Genomic DNA, 21,860 nt, shown 5'->3' with positions numbered 1-21,860 from the left:
GACTTTTTCTCCCCCCCCCCCCCCCCCCCCCAACAACTAAAAAAAAGGATTATGAGGACTTCAAATGCTAATATTGGGGTGACCCAATTCGAAAGTGGCAGCATGTACAGTAACAGCAAGTATGAGACGCGGGATGATAAGAAGTAATGCAAGGCAACACAACTGACTTCAAATTGGAAGTTTGGAACCCCTTCCTCCTCTTTCTGTGTAAAAAATCCAGAAACCTGTTTATCAAAGTTTTCAAAGATGTCCTTTCACAACCCTTACGCGCATTCTGCCCGATATGCTTCAGTCTAAGCCGAAAGCTCAATGAAATACAGTGTTTATTTTAATAAGAAAAAGAAGACATTTTTTTTTTTTAATCAGGTATTTGACGGGTTTCTAAAATCTCGAACAAAGGGCATGCATGTAATTATCGATAAATATTATGACATACAAGTGTCACCAGGGTGCACAAGATGATAATTAACACTAGCAATGCCTTTCACAGACGAAATATTAAATATATCTATCTGTTGAGAAGGTAGCACATTATGACCCTCGTTAATCATTAATGAACAATTTACACATTTTTGTATATCAACTTATCACATGGAGCTCCTCCAACCCACGGATTGGCACTCAGATAGCCACAAATCAATCTTTTCTATGACTTGTTGCCTTACTTTATGAACTGCATCAGGGGCACTGCAGTTTTGGGCATCACCTGAAATGAAAAAGAACCATACTTTCAGAATTAGCATGACAAGCAATCAGCTTTGACATCCACACACAGTTTCCACAAGAATCAATCTTTCAATCTGCTATCCATTTGTAATTGCCTATGCCTCAAAAAAGATGCGTGGCTTTTATAGCCTCTAGGATTAGCCATTCAATGTCTGTGCTGGTAACAAAACAGCCAGATCACATAATTTCCTAAATGTAACTCACTCTACAAACACAGCAGGTAGCAAACAATTCTAATGACGCATCTGGTACTCTTTCCAAATTGATTAGTACCTCTCTCTCTCTCTCTCTCTCTCTCTATATATATATACATATATGTGTGTGTGTGTGTGTACATGTATATATTGATTTTTCTTTTCGGGGTTGGGGGGGGGGAATAAAACAATAAAGGCATTCCATATTTATGCAAGGACAAAAGCCAAAACTACAAAGAAAATACAGCAAGGAATGAACTCAATTGATATTGAAGTTCTCAGGTGGTGTTTTCCTTCAACATAATTCCAAACAGGTCAGACATCATGCTATTCACTTATAATTTAGGAAATCGTAACTTATATTTCTGTGACAAACTTCTGATCGGGTAAAGTGCTTTCTGTGAGTAGAAGTATAAAAGTCAATTGCAAATTATATACCTTCAGGGGTTAAAGGGGATTGGGGACATCCTCGCAAATCAGTTCCATGACCACAGTTATGACATGTGATGAGGTATGAAGGCACTGGAAAATTTTCAAATGAGGAATATTAGTAAAATAGTGGGAAAAAAATGAAATTGAAAGAAATAAAGAAAGAAAAGGACTCCATTGTCAGTTGTCCAACTGCTAATCTGCTATCATACTGCACAATACTTCTACATAACAAGTTAATTAAATTGGTCATGTATGACAAATTCTCAGACTAATATGGAGGTAATCATAGTATAAATCATTAAATTTGCTACATTGGAAATATACATGGACATAAATAATCACATGTTAGAAATGTGGTTCAGAAAAGATCAATGCTGAAGAGGGCAAATGGCATATAATTCAATTCACATTATGGCAGGATAGATACTCATAAGCTTATTGTCGATCACCACTTGAAAAATTTATACCCACATGACAAGGTGAGCCATACAGTGGCTTAAAAGAAGGCACTTGATTTATTATGTGCTACAGCACCGCATGTATAATGTGTTTTCATCTTTATTTATTTTGTTCTAAAAATTATCATAAAATACTTACTATCTGGAGATGAAGTTTGTTTGGATGCATGACGCCAGGGATCCTGTGAGCCATTAGTGAAAACGATTTTCGAACCTACAAATTAAAAGAGTTCACAAGAACATGTGAACTAGGAGAGACACAAAAAATAAATGGAAAAAAAAAATCTGTTAAACATTCCAAGATAAAGAATGGAAGGTTAATGTCTGTACCAGCAATTTTTGTTCCTCCATAGTATATGTTTGTTGAATCAACATCAGGATAGATGCCCTCTCCAAAGACATTCTTGCAAAGGTCCAGATGATATCTGTCACATACAAGCAACCATCTATAGAATTAGTCAAGAAGAAAAGATAAACCATCAAAAGGGCACAGGAGAATCCACATGGTAAGCTACAGAAAGTACAAACATAATATAATTTTTTTTGAAAAAAAGGTGAACAATAGAATACATGTAATGAAATATAAAAGAAAGACATGCCTTGTATCCACTTTTGAAGAGCGAACGCTATCATTTGCAGGTGCCACTTGAAAAAATGCAACTTCAGTGCAAACTTGGAACCACCACAACCGATCAGCGCTCTGATCAGTAACAGCAGTATTCTTCAAGCGTTTCTGATTGTATGTCTGAACACTGGCACCAAAACTTCCAAGGTAATACTCTTTGACGAATTTGGCATATGCATCCTGCATTACAGAAAATGCCACTAAAAAAATGATGACAGCTACTAACTAGAATAAGATAATAAAGGCATCTTAGTTCATCGATAGAAGAAATGCTGGAAATTACAGTATAATGGCATAACAACTAAATTACAAAGTCAAGCATGATTTATTAGTAATACTAATAGTAACTGAACCCCAAAAAGAACTAAAATACTCAAGAAAACTAAATCTTTTTCTTTATTGATTAATAAGGATTAACTAAGACAGTAAGACCTAAATCACAACTAAGGACATATCATTCTACAAATAATGCAGCATGATATGACAGCATGAATGTGAACAGTATTTTTGATACATGCATAACTTAAAGAATAATGATAAAGACATATTGGTAACCTGCTACATGGCCAATCTAAACATCAAGGTGAATAGTCTCATTCCATCTCATTTCAAGCTGGATAAAAAAAAAAAAAAGATATGGACATGATGCAAAGATTGCATCTCACTTAACTTTTAACCAGTGTACATGGCCAGTGCTGGCTGGCACCAAGAAGAAAAGTAATTTTAACCAACAAAAAGAACTTACAAATACAAAATGATCCAATAAATAAACCATGATCAAAATGTAAATAGTTTGTTATTATAAGATCAACCAATAACTAGTGAATCACCATCTGCATAGTTTTGGTTCTATTTTACCCAATAAAAATACATGGAAAAAGAAAACAAAACAGATGGATAATAGTAACAGAAGCATACCACCAAATCCTCTCCAGCATTCTTAGCTTCAACAAGTGGGGTGCACAGTTTATCTGGATTTCCATATTGAAACTGAAAATTTAACTTCAAGATTTATTAATGTGAAAAATAAGAATTAAGCAACAGAATTGAATGCGAAACCAAGCTCACCGCTGTAACTGCTGCATCTGCCAGAAAATACAGGAAATCACCCTCTATCTCAAGCTGCAATCATATCACTAGTGTCAACATCCAGAATAATGTGTGAAAGCTTCCTCATAGCTTCATGCTTTAGGCGCATTATAGTTATAGCCAGGAAACGGAAATCAAACCTCAGCTGCATCGAACATTGTCTTCACAGCTTTTGCATTTGATGCAAGCCTCTGTTCGACAAGTTGAGTAGTTTCCTGTAGTGCAGCTTTGCATTCAGGGCCAGCTGAGACACCAATCTGGCGGAAGGAAATAAGATCCAAACTCAGTGCAAAAGAATCAAACTAAGGCCAATTTTGCAAACTAAGTCTTAAGCTCAAAAGAGAGCAGCTTATAGAAGATTTAAATTAAAAAGTAAAGCATTCAAGTACAAATTTACAATATATCATTTTATTAAATGTGTATTTGGTCAACTTAGGCCTGTCTCTACCTGCTGATCAAATTCAGTGAAGTTGTAAATTGCCTGAACGACTGCAGAACTTGCAAGACTTCCACACGTTAGATGAGGAAATTTGAGACGAAACCATGCACTAAGGGCTCCAGGATATGAAATACCAAAAACAAACCACGTATTCTCAGCATCTCCTCTTTTGAGCTTCAGGTTTAAAGATTCCTGAAAGATAATGTTTAATCAAACAAAATGACGGATTCAGTAGGAATTAAGATTTTGGTGAATATTACAATTATACAAATTATCCAAAAACGAGAGGAGATAAAGAATATAAAACTAAAGAGACTCCATTTAGCAACGCTACTTGCGAACAAATGAAATCTTGCCATGAAATAAGAATTAGTAGCCAAAAGAAAGATGATCAAGACTCTACATCCTGTTCCACATACATAATTGCAAGCTACCATTAATGAGAAATAATTTTTATGTGTGTGTGTACTCTATATACTATGAACTGAATGCATGCACGGAACAAACTCAAAAGAAAAATGTTCAATCAAAACAGAGGGCTGCTTGACTGCAAATTTGAAATTATATCCAAGAAGATCATATGCAGAAAAAAAATAAAACATAACTTACAAAATCTGACTTGGCAACAGCTAAAACTTTAGGTGAAAAGTGAATTTTACATTCCCATTGATTAAAAAGCACTAGCCTGATAACGCTGTCGGAAAATGGCCAAGTCAAAGAGTGCCTGCTTAGATGAAAGATATTTCAAATTTTCTGTCGATAATGATTCAAATGGTGAGCTCTTCCCATAGTAACGATGTTCAAGTGAAACCACAGCCGCTCCAAACTTCTTTGCGAGAACCTGCCCAATGATACATATGTCCAAATATTCCTCAAACTATTCTAGCCACTCAACAATAACCATGAATGTTCATTTTATTTTATTTTTTAATTATATTAGTTAAGGATAAAATTAAAACTTACAGCAAGATAATCATTTGGTATGCCATCGCAAGTATATTCACCACAAATCCTCAAAAAAATAGGTCCATCCGGAGATCGAAAGTGGTCAAGTAATTCATAATATCGCTGCTCAAACCAACGGTGATCCTGCAATTAACAATGCTAACTAAGTATGATTAAGCCAAATTTACATTAATTTTACATTTCTATACCAAAATTTAAAAAAAAAAATGCTTCATTTAATAATTTATCAGGAGGATTTTAAAAAATCTACTGCTGTCAAAAAAAATAATGGAAAAATTAAACTATCGACTGATTCAGCATATTCAGAGATACATACATAGAAAAAAAAATGGGGAAGAAAAGAGAAAAATGGAATTTAGGAAATATGAATAACTTTAGAGGAATAGGGAGAGAGAGGGGGCGGTTACATAAGGTGAGAAATGATCGAGAGTCTGATTGAACCAGAGTTGATTGGTGGTCAAGTAATTGGTGCTGCCAGACAATTTGTTAAGCATCGTGACAGGTGGCATTAGCCCATTGGAGATGCTCAATAACATCGATAAGACGAATAACATGACCGTCGACCAAGACGGCGGCTTCACCGACGGAGCTTCCATTTATTTATTTTTTGGTCTCACCGCAGAATGAACGAGATGTGTCTGTGTTCGTTTTGTATCCAGTTTCCAGTTTCCCACTTACTTCTGTAGATGGAAGCTAGTTCCGTTCCATAGCCATCGCTTCCAATTGCTTAGCGGACAGTACTGGTAATAACTTTTTGCATTTGCTTTACTTCACACGTGGTTTGATGTTCGGTGATTTTAAGTAAACACGATTTAGCTGACACGTATGCAATGCAATTTAATTTACATTGAAAATCATGTACGCTCGCTTCTATTGTTTTATTTTTACAATAATAATACATCAATATAATATCAGTGAGTGAATATTTTACTTAACATATTATTTAATTAAAAATTTATTTATTATTCTTATTTTTAATTTGATATTTTCTTTCATTAAAAAATATGATACTTCTTTTTATACTTTTTGGGTCTTTAATGAAGATCGATAAAATTTTATTTAAGATCAGACTTTTGTAAATTATTATATTATTATATTAAAATACTCGAAGTAGTTTTATGTCTAATACATGTCAAATCCAGAATATTTAATTTAGATTTAGAACTTTTTTTCATATTCAAAAAAGCTTTTCATCCTTAAATTCGTCAATGGGATATAAACATAACTCTAATTAATGCAAAAGGATGCGTGTAAATCTGGAGGTAATTCAAGATTATGGTAAATTGGAATGAAAACTGGGCCTAGCGATCTGGCATATAAATAGAGGCCAAAGCCCAAATAAATCATATCAATCCATTCATAAAAGACAAAGTCTTCAGTTTTACCCATTTTTTAATTTTTAATTATTTATTTTTTTGCAAACAGAGGGCCTAAGCTTTTTTGGAGCATTTCACTTTCATTGCAGCCATTTAACCAAACTAAGTAGAAGCTCAAGCGTTACACGGAACAATGAAGGATTCACCAATCCTTCCTGAGATAGATTTTTTTTTTTTTGGGGGGATACGTAGTAGGTAATATAACCAACAATGATTGTATAATAGGTTTAGTTAAATTTAATACAACTACATTTTAGATAATAGTTCAAAATAAATGTTAAAATAATAAAAATGGAGTGTGCCTCACCTTCATTTTGTTGTGCGCGGAATGCGGAATCAAACGCACCAAAAAATTACTGAAAAATAAAGGACACAAGAATTTACGTGGTTCGGTAATTAAACCTACATCCACGGAGGCAAGAAAGAATAATTGTTTATTTAACAATTAATAGAATACAATATTTGAGTAACGAATCTCACTTTCCAGAAACCCATATATACACAGTACTCTCACACTCTGCAGGAAAGATAAATTTCCCAGACACACTTCTCTCACTTCTCTCAAAAGCTTAGAAACTTATAAGCTTAACAATTTTGGGATGATTTCAAATGAATGAAATCCTAAGCTATTTATAGGAAAAATGTTGGCACTATGCAAAGAATAAAATAATTGAAAATATAATAAATTATTATTATTATTTTCAATACATCCCTTTTTTTCCATTCTTTCTTTTCGGCTAACAAAAACCAAATTGGATTTTGCTTCTCCAAAGCCTTCATGCTAACAGTTGCAAAGTTGGCATTTGCTTCTGACTTTTCAACAATTCTCCGCCTCGGCGAAAATTTATCCAAATCTGAGCCGATTGACAATGATCCGCCAAACTTCATCCCTCACATGATCCTCAAAAGGATCCACATTGGCTGCATCTATCCGACTGCCTACGTACCCAAAATTTGAGATCAAGCCAACCGTAGTTCATAATTCCCGAAAGACATATCTTAACACAATCGAAGGATTTGAATTAATTTCAAGCAATGTTGAAACTTAACTCTAGAAACTACTTTCGTCAACATATCTGATGGATTATCTTTGGTATCGATCTTTCTCAACAACACAACACCGCTCTCGATAATCTCTCTCACATAATGATATTTCACATCTATGTGCTTCGTCCGAGCGTGATATGTTTGATTCTTCGCAAGGAATATCGCACTTTGATTATCACAGAAGACTGCAATGTTCTCCTGGATTACTCCCAAATCACCTAACAAGCCTTTCAACCAGATAGCTTCTTTTACAGCTTCAGTTGCTGCCATATACTCTGCTTCCGTAGTGGACAGAGCAATTGTCGATTGTAGAATCGACCTCCAGCTAACCGGACCTCCACCCAATGTGAATACGTAGCCCGTTGTTGATCTTCGCTTGTCAAGGTCTCCAGCGAAATCAGAATCACAATACCCAACACATTGTTGACCACAATCCTTCTTGAACAATAACCCAACATCAACTGTCCCATACAGATATCGGAGAATCCACTTTACCGCAAGCCATTGATTTTTACCCAGATTGTGCATGTATCTACTAACCATGCTCATTGCTTGAGATATATCGGGCCTTGTGCATACCATAGCATACATAAGACTACCCACAACACTAGCATATGGAACACGAGCCATGTAATCGCGCTCCTCTTGAGATCTAGGACATGAAGAAGAGCTTAATTTGAAATGAGGAGCTAGAGGTGTACATACCGGTTTAGTTTTGTCATCCATATTGAACATTTCTAGCACTTTCTTCAAATAAGACTTTTGAGTCAACCATACACTCCCATTCTTCTTGTCTCTATGAATCTCCATCCCAAGTATTCTTTGTGCATCACCCAAGTCTTTCATCTCGAACTCAGAAGTCAGCTGCTTCTTTAATCTTTCGATCTCATCTCTATTCTTCGAAGCTATAAGCATATCGTCGACATAGAGTAACAAATAGATGAAAGCTCCATCTGGTAGTCTTCTAAAGCAAACACAATGATCGTGTTCACTTCTGGTGAATTTCTGCCCTTGTATAAATTGATCAAATCTTTTGTACCACTGCCTTGGCGATTGCTTCAATCCGTACAAAGATTTAATCAACATACACACATGATTCTCCTTTTCAGCAACTCTAAAACCACAAGGCTGAATCATATAGATTTTCTCCTCCAAATCTCCATGTAAAAACGCCGTCTTAATATCCAACTGAGCCAACTCTAACTCATATTCTGCAACTAAGGCAAGTAGGATACGAATGGAAGTATGTTTTACAACTGGGGAGAAAACTTCATTGTAGTCAATACCTTCCTTTTGAGTAAAACCTTTTGCCACGAGCCTTGCCTTGTATCGAGGAGTTGTTTGATTCGGAGATCCTTGCTTTTTGGTGTAGACCCATTTATTGCCAATAGCCCTTTTCCCCTTTGGTAACTTTACAAGTTCCCAAGTCTGGTTTTGATGGAGAGATTTCATCTCTTCCTCCATGGCTAGCTTCCACTGATCACTTTCATTGCTGCGTAATGCTTCACCGAAAGTATTTGGGATGTCATCATCAATAACTGGAAGTGCATAGGCTACCACCATATCTTTAGTAAGCCATTCGGGTTTCTTTATCTCTCTTCTTGGCCTCCTTGTTGCTATAAAATCATCATCATCTACATCATCAATTGTTTCTTCATTTTGTGGGACATCAGAAGAAACAACCTCTTCTTTCAACTTTAGGTGTCACCTCCATAGTTGAACCATTCTTTGATGTAGAACTAACTGGTACATATGGAGTTGCATCAAACTCCACCCGCTGCAATACCTCTGTGGTCTTGTTCTCCACCTGCTGAGAACTTGAAGCTTTTATCATTGAAGCTTCATCAAATGTGACATCTCTGCTACACACAAACTTTTTATCTTCGAGATCCCAAAGCTTGAAGCACTTTACTCCACCTTTGAATCCCACAAAGATAGATTTTCTAGCACGAAGATCCAATTTACCATCTTTGACATGATAATAAGCTGGACATCCGAATACACGAAGGGAATCATAGTCTTGTGCATGCTTTCCAGACCACATTTCCATAGGAGTTTTACTTCCAATTGCAGCAGAAGGCAACCGATTTACCAAGTGACTTGCGTAGCTCACAGTTTCAGCCTAAAACTTTTTATCTAAACCAGCATTAGATAACATACATCGTACCTTCTCCAGTAAAGTACGATTCATACGCTCAGCCACACCGTTCTATTGCGGAGTATGTCTCACCGTGAAATGTCTTTTAATACCCTCGTTCTGGCATACTTGCAAGAATAGATTAGAAGTATATTCACCCCCATTATCAGATCGTAATACTTTGATCTTTCTGCCAGTTTGAGTCTCCACTAATTTCTTCCATTTCACGAAAATCTCTAGAACTTCATCATTTGCTCGCATGGTGTACACCCATACACGTCTAGAGAAATCATCAATAAATATAACAAAATAATGGCTTCCACCAATTGATGCAGTCTTGGTTGGTCCCCATACATCACTATGAACATATTCAAGGATCTCACGAGTATCGTGATTAGCTGTACCAAACTTGACCCTTGTTTTCTTGCCTACTACACAATGCTCACAGAAATTTAATTTACAGGTTTTGGTACCTTTTAAGAGTCCATGCCTCATCAGAGTTTGCAAAGACTTCTCTCTTGCATGTCCCAGTCGTACATGCCATAGCATGGTGGTGTCACTGTGCGCCTCAACAACATTTGCTTCATCAGTTGTACCTCCCTTCAAATAGTACAGATTGTGACGCCGAACCCCTTGCAGAATCACCATAGCCCCATGTGTAAACTTCATTGTGCCATCTTCAATAGTAACTTTGTAACCTTTAGCTTCCAAAGCACCCACATAAATTAGATTTTTCTTTATCTCTGTAACAAATCTAATCTCTTTGAGTTCTTTGACCATTCCATCAAACATTTTGAGCCAAATTGTTCCTATCCCCATTGTGCGACAATGTTGATTATTCCACATCATAACTACACCGGATTCCAGATTACGAAAATCCGTAAACCATTCCTTAATAGGACACAAATGATAGGTTGCTCCAATATCAAGTATCCACTCACTCGAACTAGCCACATATGCTGCATGAGTAATACTTAGTGAATAATCAGAGTTCTCATTTTTCCGTGCCATGTTTGCTGCTGCTGGTTTCTTCCCATCTCTTTTTTGAGCCTTTGGACAATCTTTTCTCCAATGGCCCTTTTCATGACAAAAGGCACACTCATCTCGAGCTATATTTCTGCTTCTCGATTTGGATCGAGAATTCTTTCCACCACGCTTCTTCTGTTTCTCCATCGCCCAATCTCTGCTCACCAAAGCTTCAGACGATACTCGTTCAGAATTTTTATCATTATTCCGAATCTCCAAACTAGTCAATGTTGTGCAAACATCTTTAAAGACGATCACACTCTTCTCATATATCAAAGTAGTCACAAAATGACTATATTCCTCTGGTAGTGAGTGTAACAGAATCATAGCCTTGACTTCATCTTTAATATCTTCATCAAGATTCTTCAAATCAGCAAGTAACTTTTCAAATCTTGAAACATGATCGTGCATTGACACCCCAGACTTCATTCGAAAGCCATATACTTGGCTCATTGCATGAAGACGATTTTCAGGACTTTTCACCAGGTACTTCTCTTCCAATGTACGCCACAAAGTCACTGCACACTCCTCATCTTTCACCAAGTATTTCACCTCCTTGGTCAAACAAGATCTGATCTGACCACAGGCTTTCTCGTTCATACGATCCCAAATTTCTTCATCATACAAGTGTCTTTTATTTTTCAGGACAACATCGAGATCGATTTGAATAAGGGCATCCATAACTTCGCGCCTCCACATGTTGAAGTTGATTTTCCCATCAAACTTTTCAACATCGATCTTCTGGCCTCCTATAACATGTGCTGAATAGCGATTTGACAAACCTCGCCTCCCACCTGAAGTGTCTCCTGAAATAGTCTCGGTAGATCTCTCCCCAATTCTGGAAGTTTCACCTTCTACCATTTTTTCAACGAACTATTTCCATTTGAAAAACAGCCTCTATCATGTTAATTTCGCGTGAATAAATGCACCAGGAAAGTTTCCAGGAAACTGGACGGGAACTCGGTCCCAATTAAAAATCAGAATCCTTAGACTCTTATCGCCTTTGTTGACAGAACTTTCCTAGACATGCAAAAATACACACTACTTACAATAGACTGTCTCCCAAGTATAAATGGCCGTCTCCACCGTATTCGTGAACAGTACCGTATGTGAACAGTACCGTATACGGGAATAGTACCGTATACGTGAACAGTACTGTATCCCCCCAAGTACGAACCGTCGGCTCTGATACCACTTGTTGTGCGCGGAATGAGGAATCAAGCGCACCAAAAAATTACTGAAAAATAAAGGACACAAGAATTTACGTGGTTCGGTAATTAAACCTACATCCACAGAGGCAAGAAAGAATAATTGTTTATTTAACAATTAATAGAATACAATATTTGAGTAATGAATCTCACTTTCCAGAAACCCATATATACCCAGTACTCTCACACTCTGCAGGAAAGATAAATTCCCCAGACACACTTCTCTCACTTCTCTCAAAAGCTTAGAAACTTATAAGCTTAACAATTTTGGGATGATTTCAAATGAATGAAATCCTAAGCTATTTATAGGAAAAATGTTGGCACTATGCAAAGAATAAAATAATTAAAAATATAATAAATTATTATTATTATTTTCAATACATCCCCTTTTTCCATTCTTTCTTTTCGGCTAACAAAAACCAAATTGGATTTTGCTTCTCCAAAGCCTTCATGCTAACAGTTGCAAAGTTGGCATTTGCTTCTGACTTTTCAACACATTTCACTTGTTTTAGGTGGGTGTATTTTACAAAAGCTGTAAGGTAGCAAGCTCCATGTTTATGAGGTGAGACCTTTTAATCTAAAGTTACACAGAAATAAAATATGAATTATCAAATATTAGTGAGTGAGTAGGTAGTAATAAATATTACTATTCTAATTGCGAATAATAAAGTGCTTGTCATGCATATTTTTTCTCGTACTTTCAAAATTAAGTTCAAAAACATTACTCATAAACGTTAGAATGAAACGGATAAAGAGAGGCTAATTTCAGTTGTACTCTGCAAGAAATAATTTTTTTTTTTGACATCCAAGTAATTCTTCCTTGGGAAAACTCATTTGTATTTTGCGTATAACTTAATTTTTGGCGACACCATAACATAAATACACATGTGTTTGACACACATTCATTCACTTATGTTTGACACGTAATGATTAAATTCCACACTAACTGTGAATTTGAAACCACAACACCTTTGTTCATGAGGTGAGACTTTCAATTTTAATTCAAAATTATCGTGAAAAATAATATTTTATCAAATATAAGTAGTGAGTGGCTAGTAAACATTACTTGGTATACTTATATTTGACATACAAAGTTTTCAATGAGATGGGATTTTTAATTCAGAGCCATTTTGAAATGGAATATTAAACATCAAATATAACTAGATGGCGGCTGCTAAACACTGCTGTATTAGCTGCCAAATAATTCTGATTTTAGTTACTATACTAAAATTAAAGTTAGAAACATAATATTAATCCTTTATCCTCTTGACAATGACCATTTTTGCAGGAAAAAGGAAAAGTAAGATGCATTTTTTCAATCAACTATACCGAGTACCGAGAAGATTTCCTTATCTAAACATGAAATAGAAAATAGCTAAAGATTCATCGCATTAGCATTAATGCAAAGCATCATCATAATAACCCAACATCACAAAATACAAACACTACAGTGCCATGTCAACAAGTAACCTAGCGAGACATTAGCACAGACAGAACTTCCGAAACAAACCACAAGACTGAAACCCTTTGCTTGGGAGTTTTAGCTTTGGGAAATATACTAATGGTCTTATCTGACCAACCAAATTAACTACGTTGTTGACATTTATTACACTAGCAAAGGGAGACAATGGGATAAATGCTAGTGTTATTGCTAGAATCGGTCAAGGAAACTGAAGATGATGATTGCTTGTCTGACATTCCAAGGCAAGTAATGCTTTCAGGTCGATCGTTTGCTTCTTCTGCCAACATAAACAAATAAAAGTTCTTTCCTTTACAGATGCTGAAAGACATTAGTTGGGACATCAAATAGAGCATTCTGCTCAATTATTTGGGAAACCGAAGTTAAAGTCATTATATTGAAAACCATACAAAACTAAAGATCCACTTCCTTACGTGTGGACAAGAGAGAGATTCTAACCTTATATTTTGGAGCTGCTGCTTTGGGATTGCGGGGCTTCCTATTCAAATCAATCATTTTGTTTCCCCTCTTGGCCTTGCTAGTGGCTCTAACATCCGCCACTGCTGTAGGAAAGACCTTGTGATTTTGTTGGTCCTCTCCTATTGTCATTTCCAAAGGATCATTTTGCTCTTTTTTAATCTCAGCTTGGTTTAAGGGTCGAGAAATTGGTTTACCCCAGATAGGGTCCTCAACTGGGAACTGCAAAACAATCAGTGTGACCAAGTTCTAAGGAACTTTAGAAGGAAATTATAACCCAATTCTGACCATAGATGAGGGACGAACCTGTATTTTCTGGCTCATTACTAGAAACCTTGGATGTCCGATGTGAAAGACCATATCACAAGTCAAACAAATGCACATTCCCCCTTTCTCACAGAACAAGAAAGCTACATTTATATTTCAAAGTAGAAAACATAAGTTTTAGAAACAATTCCAAATAAATTACTATGGATAAATTCTGAACTTACCTCATAACCAAGGGGAACAAAGAGAGAGCAGAAGTTAAAAAGAAACAAAATAGAACAGCTTACCTTTTTCCCTGTCACATAAATCACATTTGCCAAAACTACTGGGAGGCAGATCATGCCGCACATGGCTGCTGGCAAGCTTGTTGTTCATATGCTCCTGCAACTCCAATCGACAACTCACATATAATTCTTTTTAGACAACCACATACAATCTAGATAATGGGAAAACATTCTCCCTAAGGTAGCAGTAACTTTACATATGACTATCACTGCCCAATAACACAAACACTTTCAGAAAACAACATTTCATGGCAAGATTTTTTTTGTTTGTGACAGGAACAAACAGTGTAGATAGATCTTCAGGAATTCGGAGACAATAACACCGGACAGTAGGACTTTTCTTCTTCGCAATCGTCCGAATGTTAAACATAATGCATGTAATTTTGAATAAAGCACACGTGCAACGGAATCTAGCAATTCTTAGTACAAAAGAAAGTTGCTTGAATAATTTTCTTTACCTTATAATCATAGAACGGTGCTAGTTCGTGAACCTTGATTCAAATAACCAAGTGCCAAAAGCAAGTACTAGGCCGCAATAATATATATATATATCAAATAGAAAGAAAGAGAGGAAAAGTGAAGAACTCACCTTCAGGTCACATGAAGCACAAAGAGCAGCCTCATCGGCCGGGCAGAAAAGGGTAGCAGCGGTAGCCTCACAAACATCACAAAGTATCTGCATGGTTTCTTTGCTATACTATTTTCATACTTGCACTTGAAATAACCAAATGCTTCATGGCTAAATAAATCAAAACCCCTGACGAGAACGAGACACCCACCGCTCACTAAATCAATCCCACATGGTAAAAGCCTGCATTCTTATCTATATTTTTTGTCATGATGACATAGAGCTAGCAGGGATTGGGGGGGTTCGTGTCTTGCTCCTAGAGCACACTCCGGGGGGCCTGGCTTGTGGAGCGGCGAGTGGAGGCAATGTATGTGGATTAACGCAAACAAAGACACAGCTAAAGATAAAGTGCTCTGTAGCTGACTAGCTGTTGTCAACTTTCTTTCTTTGTTCAATTGTTAATTGATATAAGCTTGTTTCAAAAAATAAAAAATTGATATAAGCTTGGGCCATGGCCACAAAACTTCAAGGCTTTGTGAGGTTTAACAGAGACTCTTGTAATTTTCACTTACCCATTAGACACCAGCCAAATATCATACACTTGCATGGGGCCTATCTCATCATTTAGCTATTTTGGTCGGTTCATTTTCCCTTTTCTGTTTAGTCTCCAAAGACTACTTATCCATCCCACAAATTTTGGAATGCATTTGACATAACATGTCAGTCATACAATAAATAAATGATAGTACAATATATGTGTATTTATTTTAAAAAATCATCATGTAAGTGGTGGTTATATTAACATATAAATGATAGTACAAATTTTGGAATACATTTGACATAACATGTCAATCATACAATAAGTAAATGATAATACAATATGTGTATTGATTATTAAAAATCATCATGTAAGTGGTGGTTATATTAAATTTAATTGTACATGTCATACATGCATCAATTGGTTGTAATACATCAAAAGTATTCTAAAATTTCTCCATCCAGAGGGAATCGGATGTCTTTATGCAGTAAAAATTATATCAATTATGCATTATTATCAATTTCTTGAGAAGGGTGAGTGTTTAATGCAATCAAAATTCTACAATATTTATAATAAAAAACATCGTGACTACCTTATATCAATATATAATGTACAATCTAATTTTTTACCCTCGCTCATATTTAAATCACATTTACGTTGAATTGTGAGAAGCTCACATCTACTTATAGCGCTGAATTAGAACAAATTTCTTATTATACCCTAACGTTACTCTATTTCTTAATACGTTAACAAAAGATATGTTTGAAAGTCTGACATACGAAACTAGGGACATAATTACTTTACCGACTCTTACTCGTGATAAATAACTTTCATTATTCTCGTGTTTAATCATAGCCATACACATTCACTTTAATTTAAAACATGAAAAAAGCTAAACATACATAGGATTAAGAAGACAACTCACACAATATATTTCACAATTTTATTGCAAATTACCATGAAATTTATACAGACTCTTCATGGATAACACCATATAAGATCTGTAGTAACAGTAAACATAACATCTGTAGCGCAATTGAAAGATTACATTATCGTTCTTTAAACAGTTCATAAAACAAAAAGAAATTGTTCTCTTTGTTTTATTTCTCTTTTAAAGTTAATGAACTGCTTAAAATGAAAAGTTTAACATGTCCGTGCTGAGGCTCTCCATCATGACAGTCTCCAAGAATCCACAAGTGCTTGCTGCTGCCCTCTTGAAGCTTCCCATTCTGGGCTTGAATGAGCAGGAATAGAGGGGTATGATTGGAATGTTCTCGCAGTTGCATAACTCGATCATGTAGCCATCGGGGTCATGGAAGAACACTTGATCAACTCTGGTTCCATCATCTTCTACCACGGCCGTCACATATCTCATTCCCATGTCTTCAAGCCTCCTCTTCACAAGGGCAACATCAGTGCACTGCATCCTCCAAATTAAAATTAAGCTCTGTTATAATCATAAGCAGCGTTCATAAACATGACTACTATTACTTTACAATAGCCTTACCTGGAAGGATATGTGGTTGTCCTTAGGATTGATAGGTCGTGGTTCAGTAACGGTGTCAAAATCATCAATTGAAGGGTTCTCAATCAAGTGTATCCCTATGCCGTAATTGTATAACCTGCATCCAATGAGACAGATTGGTGAAAGGCATATGCGTATGTGTGTGTTATAAAGCACCATGGCAATTAATCAAATGAATACTTGTAATTACACAAAGAGAGAAAAATTAAACTAACCAAGCTCCATTGAAATTGAAAGAAGAGGGGCGTTTGATAAGAACAAAACCCAATACATCTTCGTAGAATCTTACGGAATCCCACACCGATCTGCACAAAAGAGACACGTGGTTCAATGAGAGAAGAGGCAGTGCCTCGCAGTCGCTTACTTCCTCTATCTCCATGATCATCTTTAAATTCTTAACTTCTTACTTGCACTTCTTTCTACTCTCTCTTCACTTCTCCTATAGTATACTTGAATACATCATTACTACCATTGGCCTCTTATATAAACCAATTTTTACTGTAATTCAAAATTGAGGCTTAAGAGTCTTGTGGCAGTGAGAAAGTGAGGAACTTTCCTAGCAGATTCTCCTAACTCAATCGGACAAATTGAATCCAGTCACTCATCATCAGAAATATTGTTTGATAGATATACTTAAATTAATGCCTTCATTTGTTTTTTACATTTTTGGGGGCAGGCAGCTTATTTTCCAAATGGCCGTTAAAGTTGAACTAAAGAGTCCAATCAATTGTCTGTTACGCTAGGATTTTATACATGTATAGAGAGAGGGAGAGATCAATTCCAACATATATTATTCAGTACTTATTTGTTTTGCTTGTTGAGTGTATGTGTATAGTAATTATACCCAGTACATTTCGTTTCATTTGAAAACAAATACTACTACTATATTGTTGGCTTCGCAGAAATTGGCTTGATATTGGCATTTTCGTGCATGTGAATGAATCCTGTTGAGTAATAGTATGCTTAATTTTTGCAGTGACCCTCAGGCTATACTTTAGTCTTTCCTCTTCTACAACAAGATTGCAACTCCAATTATACTACAAGCAAATAAAACTGCTGCTTATGAAGCTTTGGTTTGGCTTGAGCTCCTTCGAAATTACTAGACTAGCTACCAGTTCAAGCGAACAAGACGAGTAAGTCTAGTGGCTATTAAGGACAGAACAGGGAGGCGCGGCGCAATTACCCATTCCAAAATTCAAAGTAGGTTGGTTTTGTTTTCCTGTTATGGTGAATGAACCTCAATAAAGTAGCCCCATTAGAGCTCCTCGAAGCTTGTTAATAAAGATTGAAATTTGAAAGAACAAGGTTCCAGAAAAGCGAGAAATTTCTTTGATGTTTCGGCTCACATGACGATACGCCCCCCTCCCCTCTTTTTTTTCCCGGTATTCTCTCAAATCCAAGAAGTGACAGAAAGTAGGCGGGGACTTTCCCTTCTTATAATTAGGAGCATGTACCACTACGATCTTTACAAATATAAAATTAAATATACGTGCAGTTTTGGGTTTCAGCCATGTGATTCCTTGATCTGTTGTCTAGTTGGCAGTTGCCTTCCCTGGCCGCTGATAAATGATGATCCACATTTTGGAACGTTTTTATCATTCTAGATTACTTTACGGAGAGAGAAGGCAATATTTCGCCATTTCACGATATCAATTTGTGTTACTTTAATGGTATTGCATTTCCTAAATCCCATTTCCCATCGACCTCTACTCACTTGCCAGTTGCCACCATACGAAAAAAATATTTAATACGATTAATGTTATGCTTACTCGTTTAGATGAGAAATATTAACAAAGCAATATTGAAAAATTTTATTTACTTCGACTTGGATTTTTCAGTTTTCTGTTTTGTTATTCTCTATACAAAGAAAATGAATTTACAAGGATCCAGATGTGACATATAAATTTAGCCCTGCGTTTTATCTTTTACCAGATCCCATTTTTAATGCGAATTAACTCCCAAAGCATCAAAGCTTTCGCTTAAAAAACTAGGGACCCTTTGCGGAGTGTTTTTGGTCCATTCTTTTAGGGCCTCATAGACTCTTCTTTGAGAAACGATTAATTTGGGCCTATCGAAAACAAAGGCCTGAGCCCAGAAAAAAACCTATCCAAATTCTTAGGCCTGTTTTCAGTAGACACACTCCTCGACAGTCTTCACACTCACATATTGTGAAGTGGAACCAAACCCTCGAGCTAAAATTACAAAAATTCAGGCATGTGTTTACTGCTTGGACCTAAAAATCAGCCATTAGGGCCCATAACAGCTAGTGCCCCAAAATAAAAGCTCAATGTGACCTTGCCCCTTGGTGATCGAATAGGTCCAATAAGACCGGCTACCTCAACCAGTCACTCTCCGCCTTTTTCTTCGCAACACTGACGGCTACCTGCTCCACTAAAAAATGGTTGCTACTATATGGCTTTATCAATCCATTACCTACTATTGTTGATTCATCTGCGCGTTTGTTTCTGCCTCTTTATATTTACGTACCTAATTGAATTACATCAGCAAAAATCTTAATTATACGAGTTAGATTGTGATCTTAATAATATATATATATATATGCTTCTTGAGGCAAACAGACACTAACTTAATTGGACTTTGTGCATGTGAACAACCAGAGGTTGGTCGAATTAGTTGGAATGCAATCGTCGTTTTAGATTCATGCTATGATTCTCCGATTTAAGTCCAATGTGGGTATATGGGACCGAAAGTACATGGGAATTCCACACATGCATGATTCACATTGCGGAAAGTGTACTTTACCGATTGAGTTGAAAGAGTATAAAGAAATATTATTAATGCACAAATATGTAGGTTCACGAATGTTAGAAATATTTTGCTCTTTGAATATTTATTGTATCTTTTTTTTAACTGACGAGGGGGCACGGAGCCCAATTTTTTTTTTTAAATCTTAATATTAAATAAAACTGTTTGAAAACTACTTAGTCAAATGATTATATTTCGATCAAGTTACACGTTGGTAAAGTATTTTTGATTGTATAATCTGAATTTCTGTCTCACTAAATTATATTAAAACACAATTGCCTACAGTTGCCATCAAATGTAGAGATCATCAGAACCCTAAATCTCAGGACCTACGCAGAGTAGAGAGAAGATGACATCGATATGACGAGGGATCACCATTCAACAACAAGCTTCGGGCTCAATGCTGTCGTTACGTTATGTAACCATATAGGGCATACGGCACATTTGATATGCCCCTAGGTTTCAAAGGAATCACCCGTTTTGTTCACAAGTCTTTGTTGGATTCCTTGAACAAAGCCATATGGTTATGTACCAAAGACTGAAGCACGTAGCCCTACTTAATTAAGTAGGAATTGTGATGTACATCGTCTATACTACCGATGAAGCTTGAGAGTACAAAGCAATTAACTGGTGAGAAAAAGAAAATTATTATATTATTTATATAAGTAGCTAGTGTCATGAGGGCGGCAGATACAAGAAATTAAGAGAAGAGAGATGTATAGCCGAGGTGATCAACTAATGTTCATACGAATTAATTGATTATTGGGTCAAAATTAAATAATGAAGAAAAAGAAGAATGACGAGGATTCAAATATTTGTGAAATTAATATAACTGTCGGCAGTAAGCTTGGAAGTGAGAGATTAATGGACAGGGATAAAGTTGCAGTACTTGCACATGCATGCCGTGTATAGTTTTTATTAATTAGTTAAGTGAAGTCCATCTCTGGTAGGCAGCTGCGGAGCAGAAATACATCTTAAAATTTTTGCCTCTCTCTCATCTTTATACTCATAAAATTTTCAGAGACACATGGTACGAATGTGAACGGCCAACGGGGGGGTCATTATATCCAATTAAAGACGACTGTTACTCTCATCATCACATGGGGCTGTTTATTGTATTAGAGCTTTTGGTCAAAGCAGTCCCCACCATGTATGTACCTTCAAAGCCAGCTCATGTGTTGCTATATGTATCAATGTATGGTATGTATAATTAAATACAAATAACGACTTTTATAATCTTAAAAAGAAAATAAAGATATAATACCCTTTACCCTTTACAAAATAATAATAATAATAATAATAATAATAATTTCTTCTTTTTTCAGATTATAAAATTTTATATTTGAAATTACAAGTGTTGTGTCAAAATCGTTTGTAGTCAGCCAATAGCTCAGCAGCCAGTAGTGCCAGTATTTGTGTCGATAAACTGGAGGGCAGCAGCCATGCATAATTTTATTAAGTTTAACTAATTATACACTAATTAGTAATGACAACAACTTACGGCATGGTGCTTTCTCTTTCTGTGTTTCTCTATTTTCCTTGCAATAATTAAGATTGTTTATTGATACTGTGGCAGATGAAAGACACACATCATAACTTTATTAGCATTGTGCAATTTGATAGGAAATGACAACGGTGCGTTACCAATTAAGATTATCAAGTTTAACAACGATGACAATATTTTTTTTCTTTTTCTTTTCTTTTTTTAATAATAAGTTGAGATATCATGAGCAAATGTAAATGACCTATCTCATATTAAAAAAGAAAATAAAATAAAAAGTAGATAGGAATGATATATTACAGTAAATAGAATTATAGAATGCATATTTAACATTCCGTATTCAACTCATGCAACTAATTAAGGTCATATGGCAAGTTAACGGTAAATTAAATATATAAAATTTTACCCATAAAAATTAAAATCTTGAAATTCTAGCCAATTATATTTCATTGGGATATGTACATCGAGGACTAGATGTAATTTTCAAGATCAATGAAATACGCCTCTTACAAATGGATCAACATATATTTTTTAAATTTATTTCGAGAAGTTTATATATAATTTCTACTCGTTCACGTAAAATTGGTTTACAAGCTAACCATATAATAAGAGATATATAAAATTTTGCACCAACCTCCATTTTGTTCAACATAATTTTATAAAATTTAGTCATACATGATACATCTAGAAATATTAATTTCCAATATGTACAGAATATACTTGTTAAAAAGTAAAGCATATATTTTAAATTT

The 21,860-nt window shown here is 35.7% G+C and overlaps 3 protein-coding genes across 8 annotated transcripts; all 3 read right to left on the bottom strand.

Annotated features, from left to right (window-relative positions):
• Window positions 1-387: 387 nt before the first annotated feature.
• LOC102608076 (probable serine protease EDA2) lies at window positions 388-5,709 on the bottom strand. Of its 2 annotated transcripts, XM_006466846.4 has the most exons (12): window positions 5,337-5,708; window positions 4,927-5,052; window positions 4,649-4,804; window positions 3,973-4,155; window positions 3,665-3,781; window positions 3,504-3,557; window positions 3,354-3,425; window positions 2,410-2,615; window positions 2,141-2,235; window positions 1,950-2,024; window positions 1,359-1,442; window positions 388-706 (listed from the first exon to the last, which is right to left on the bottom strand). In XM_006466846.4, exons 1-12 carry the CDS (start codon window positions 5,523-5,525, stop codon window positions 588-590), a joined length of 1,476 nt encoding a protein of 491 aa, XP_006466909.1. In that variant the 5' UTR covers window positions 5,526-5,708; the 3' UTR covers window positions 388-587. The 2 variants fall into 2 exon arrangements, with proteins under 2 accessions (XP_006466909.1, XP_052300945.1); XM_052444985.1 differs by lacking the exon at window positions 4,649-4,804 and having other exon boundaries at window positions 5,337-5,709.
• A 7,386-nt stretch (window positions 5,710-13,095) lies between these two features.
• Window positions 13,096-15,232, bottom strand: LOC102608371 (B-box zinc finger protein 18-like). 5 transcript variants are annotated; one of them, XM_025092443.2, is made up of 6 exons: window positions 14,800-15,232; window positions 14,669-14,701; window positions 14,214-14,307; window positions 13,966-14,069; window positions 13,642-13,881; window positions 13,096-13,492 (listed from the first exon to the last, which is right to left on the bottom strand). In XM_025092443.2, the coding sequence occupies exons 1-6, from the start codon at window positions 14,890-14,892 to the stop codon at window positions 13,385-13,387; spliced, it is 672 nt and encodes a 223-aa protein (XP_024948211.1). In that variant the 5' UTR covers window positions 14,893-15,232; the 3' UTR covers window positions 13,096-13,384. The 5 variants fall into 5 exon arrangements, with proteins under 5 accessions (XP_024948211.1, XP_006466910.1, XP_052299950.1 ...); XM_006466847.4 differs by having other exon boundaries at window positions 13,096-13,462; window positions 14,800-15,218; XM_025092498.2 differs by having other exon boundaries at window positions 13,355-13,503; window positions 14,800-15,230.
• Window positions 15,233-16,237: 1,005 nt separating this feature from the next.
• Window positions 16,238-17,310, bottom strand: LOC102609048 (glyoxylase I 4). Its single transcript, XM_006466850.4, has 3 exons — window positions 17,057-17,310; window positions 16,824-16,938; window positions 16,238-16,736 (listed from the first exon to the last, which is right to left on the bottom strand). The coding sequence occupies exons 1-3, from the start codon at window positions 17,224-17,226 to the stop codon at window positions 16,446-16,448; spliced, it is 576 nt and encodes a 191-aa protein (XP_006466913.1). The 5' UTR covers window positions 17,227-17,310; the 3' UTR covers window positions 16,238-16,445.
• Window positions 17,311-21,860: the final 4,550 nt, after the last annotated feature.

This window comes from Citrus sinensis, chromosome 7 (genome assembly GCF_022201045.2).
Source record: "Citrus sinensis cultivar Valencia sweet orange chromosome 7, DVS_A1.0, whole genome shotgun sequence".
NCBI lineage: Eukaryota > Viridiplantae > Streptophyta > Magnoliopsida > Sapindales > Rutaceae > Citrus > Citrus sinensis.
The sequence above is the reverse complement of the archived record's forward strand: the minus strand, read 5'-3'. Positions and strand labels throughout refer to the sequence as shown.

Bases quoted from the DNA above. Each gene is read 5' to 3' on its own strand.
- LOC102608076 (XM_006466846.4), bottom strand. From the start codon at position 5,525: ATGGAAGCTCCGTCGGTGAAGCCGCCGTCTTGGTCGACGGTCATGTTA. The intron at 5,053-5,336 runs GTAACCGCCCCC...TGTTAATTGCAG, and splicing joins TCGATCATTTCTCACCTTAT to GATCACCGTTGGTTTGAGCA. The intron at 3,426-3,503 runs GTGAGCTTGGTT...TTAAATTTTCAG, and splicing joins CAGATGCAGCAGTTACAGCG to TTTCAATATGGAAATCCAGA.
- LOC102608371 (XM_025092443.2), bottom strand. From the start codon at position 14,892: ATGCAGATACTTTGTGATGTTTGTGAGGCTACCGCTGCTACCCTTTTC. The intron at 14,308-14,668 runs GTAAAGAAAATT...TTGGAGTTGCAG, and splicing joins CACCGTTCTATGATTATAAG to GAGCATATGAACAACAAGCT. The intron at 14,070-14,213 runs GTAAGCTGTTCT...ATATAAATGTAG, and splicing joins TTTATGTGACAGGGAAAAAG to CTTTCTTGTTCTGTGAGAAA.
- LOC102609048 (XM_006466850.4), bottom strand. From the start codon at position 17,226: ATGATCATGGAGATAGAGGAAGTAAGCGACTGCGAGGCACTGCCTCTT. The intron at 16,939-17,056 runs GTTAGTTTAATT...CATTGGATGCAG, and splicing joins TTCAATTTCAATGGAGCTTG to GTTATACAATTACGGCATAG. The intron at 16,737-16,823 runs GTAAGGCTATTG...TGGAGGATGCAG, and splicing joins ACAACCACATATCCTTCCAG to TGCACTGATGTTGCCCTTGT.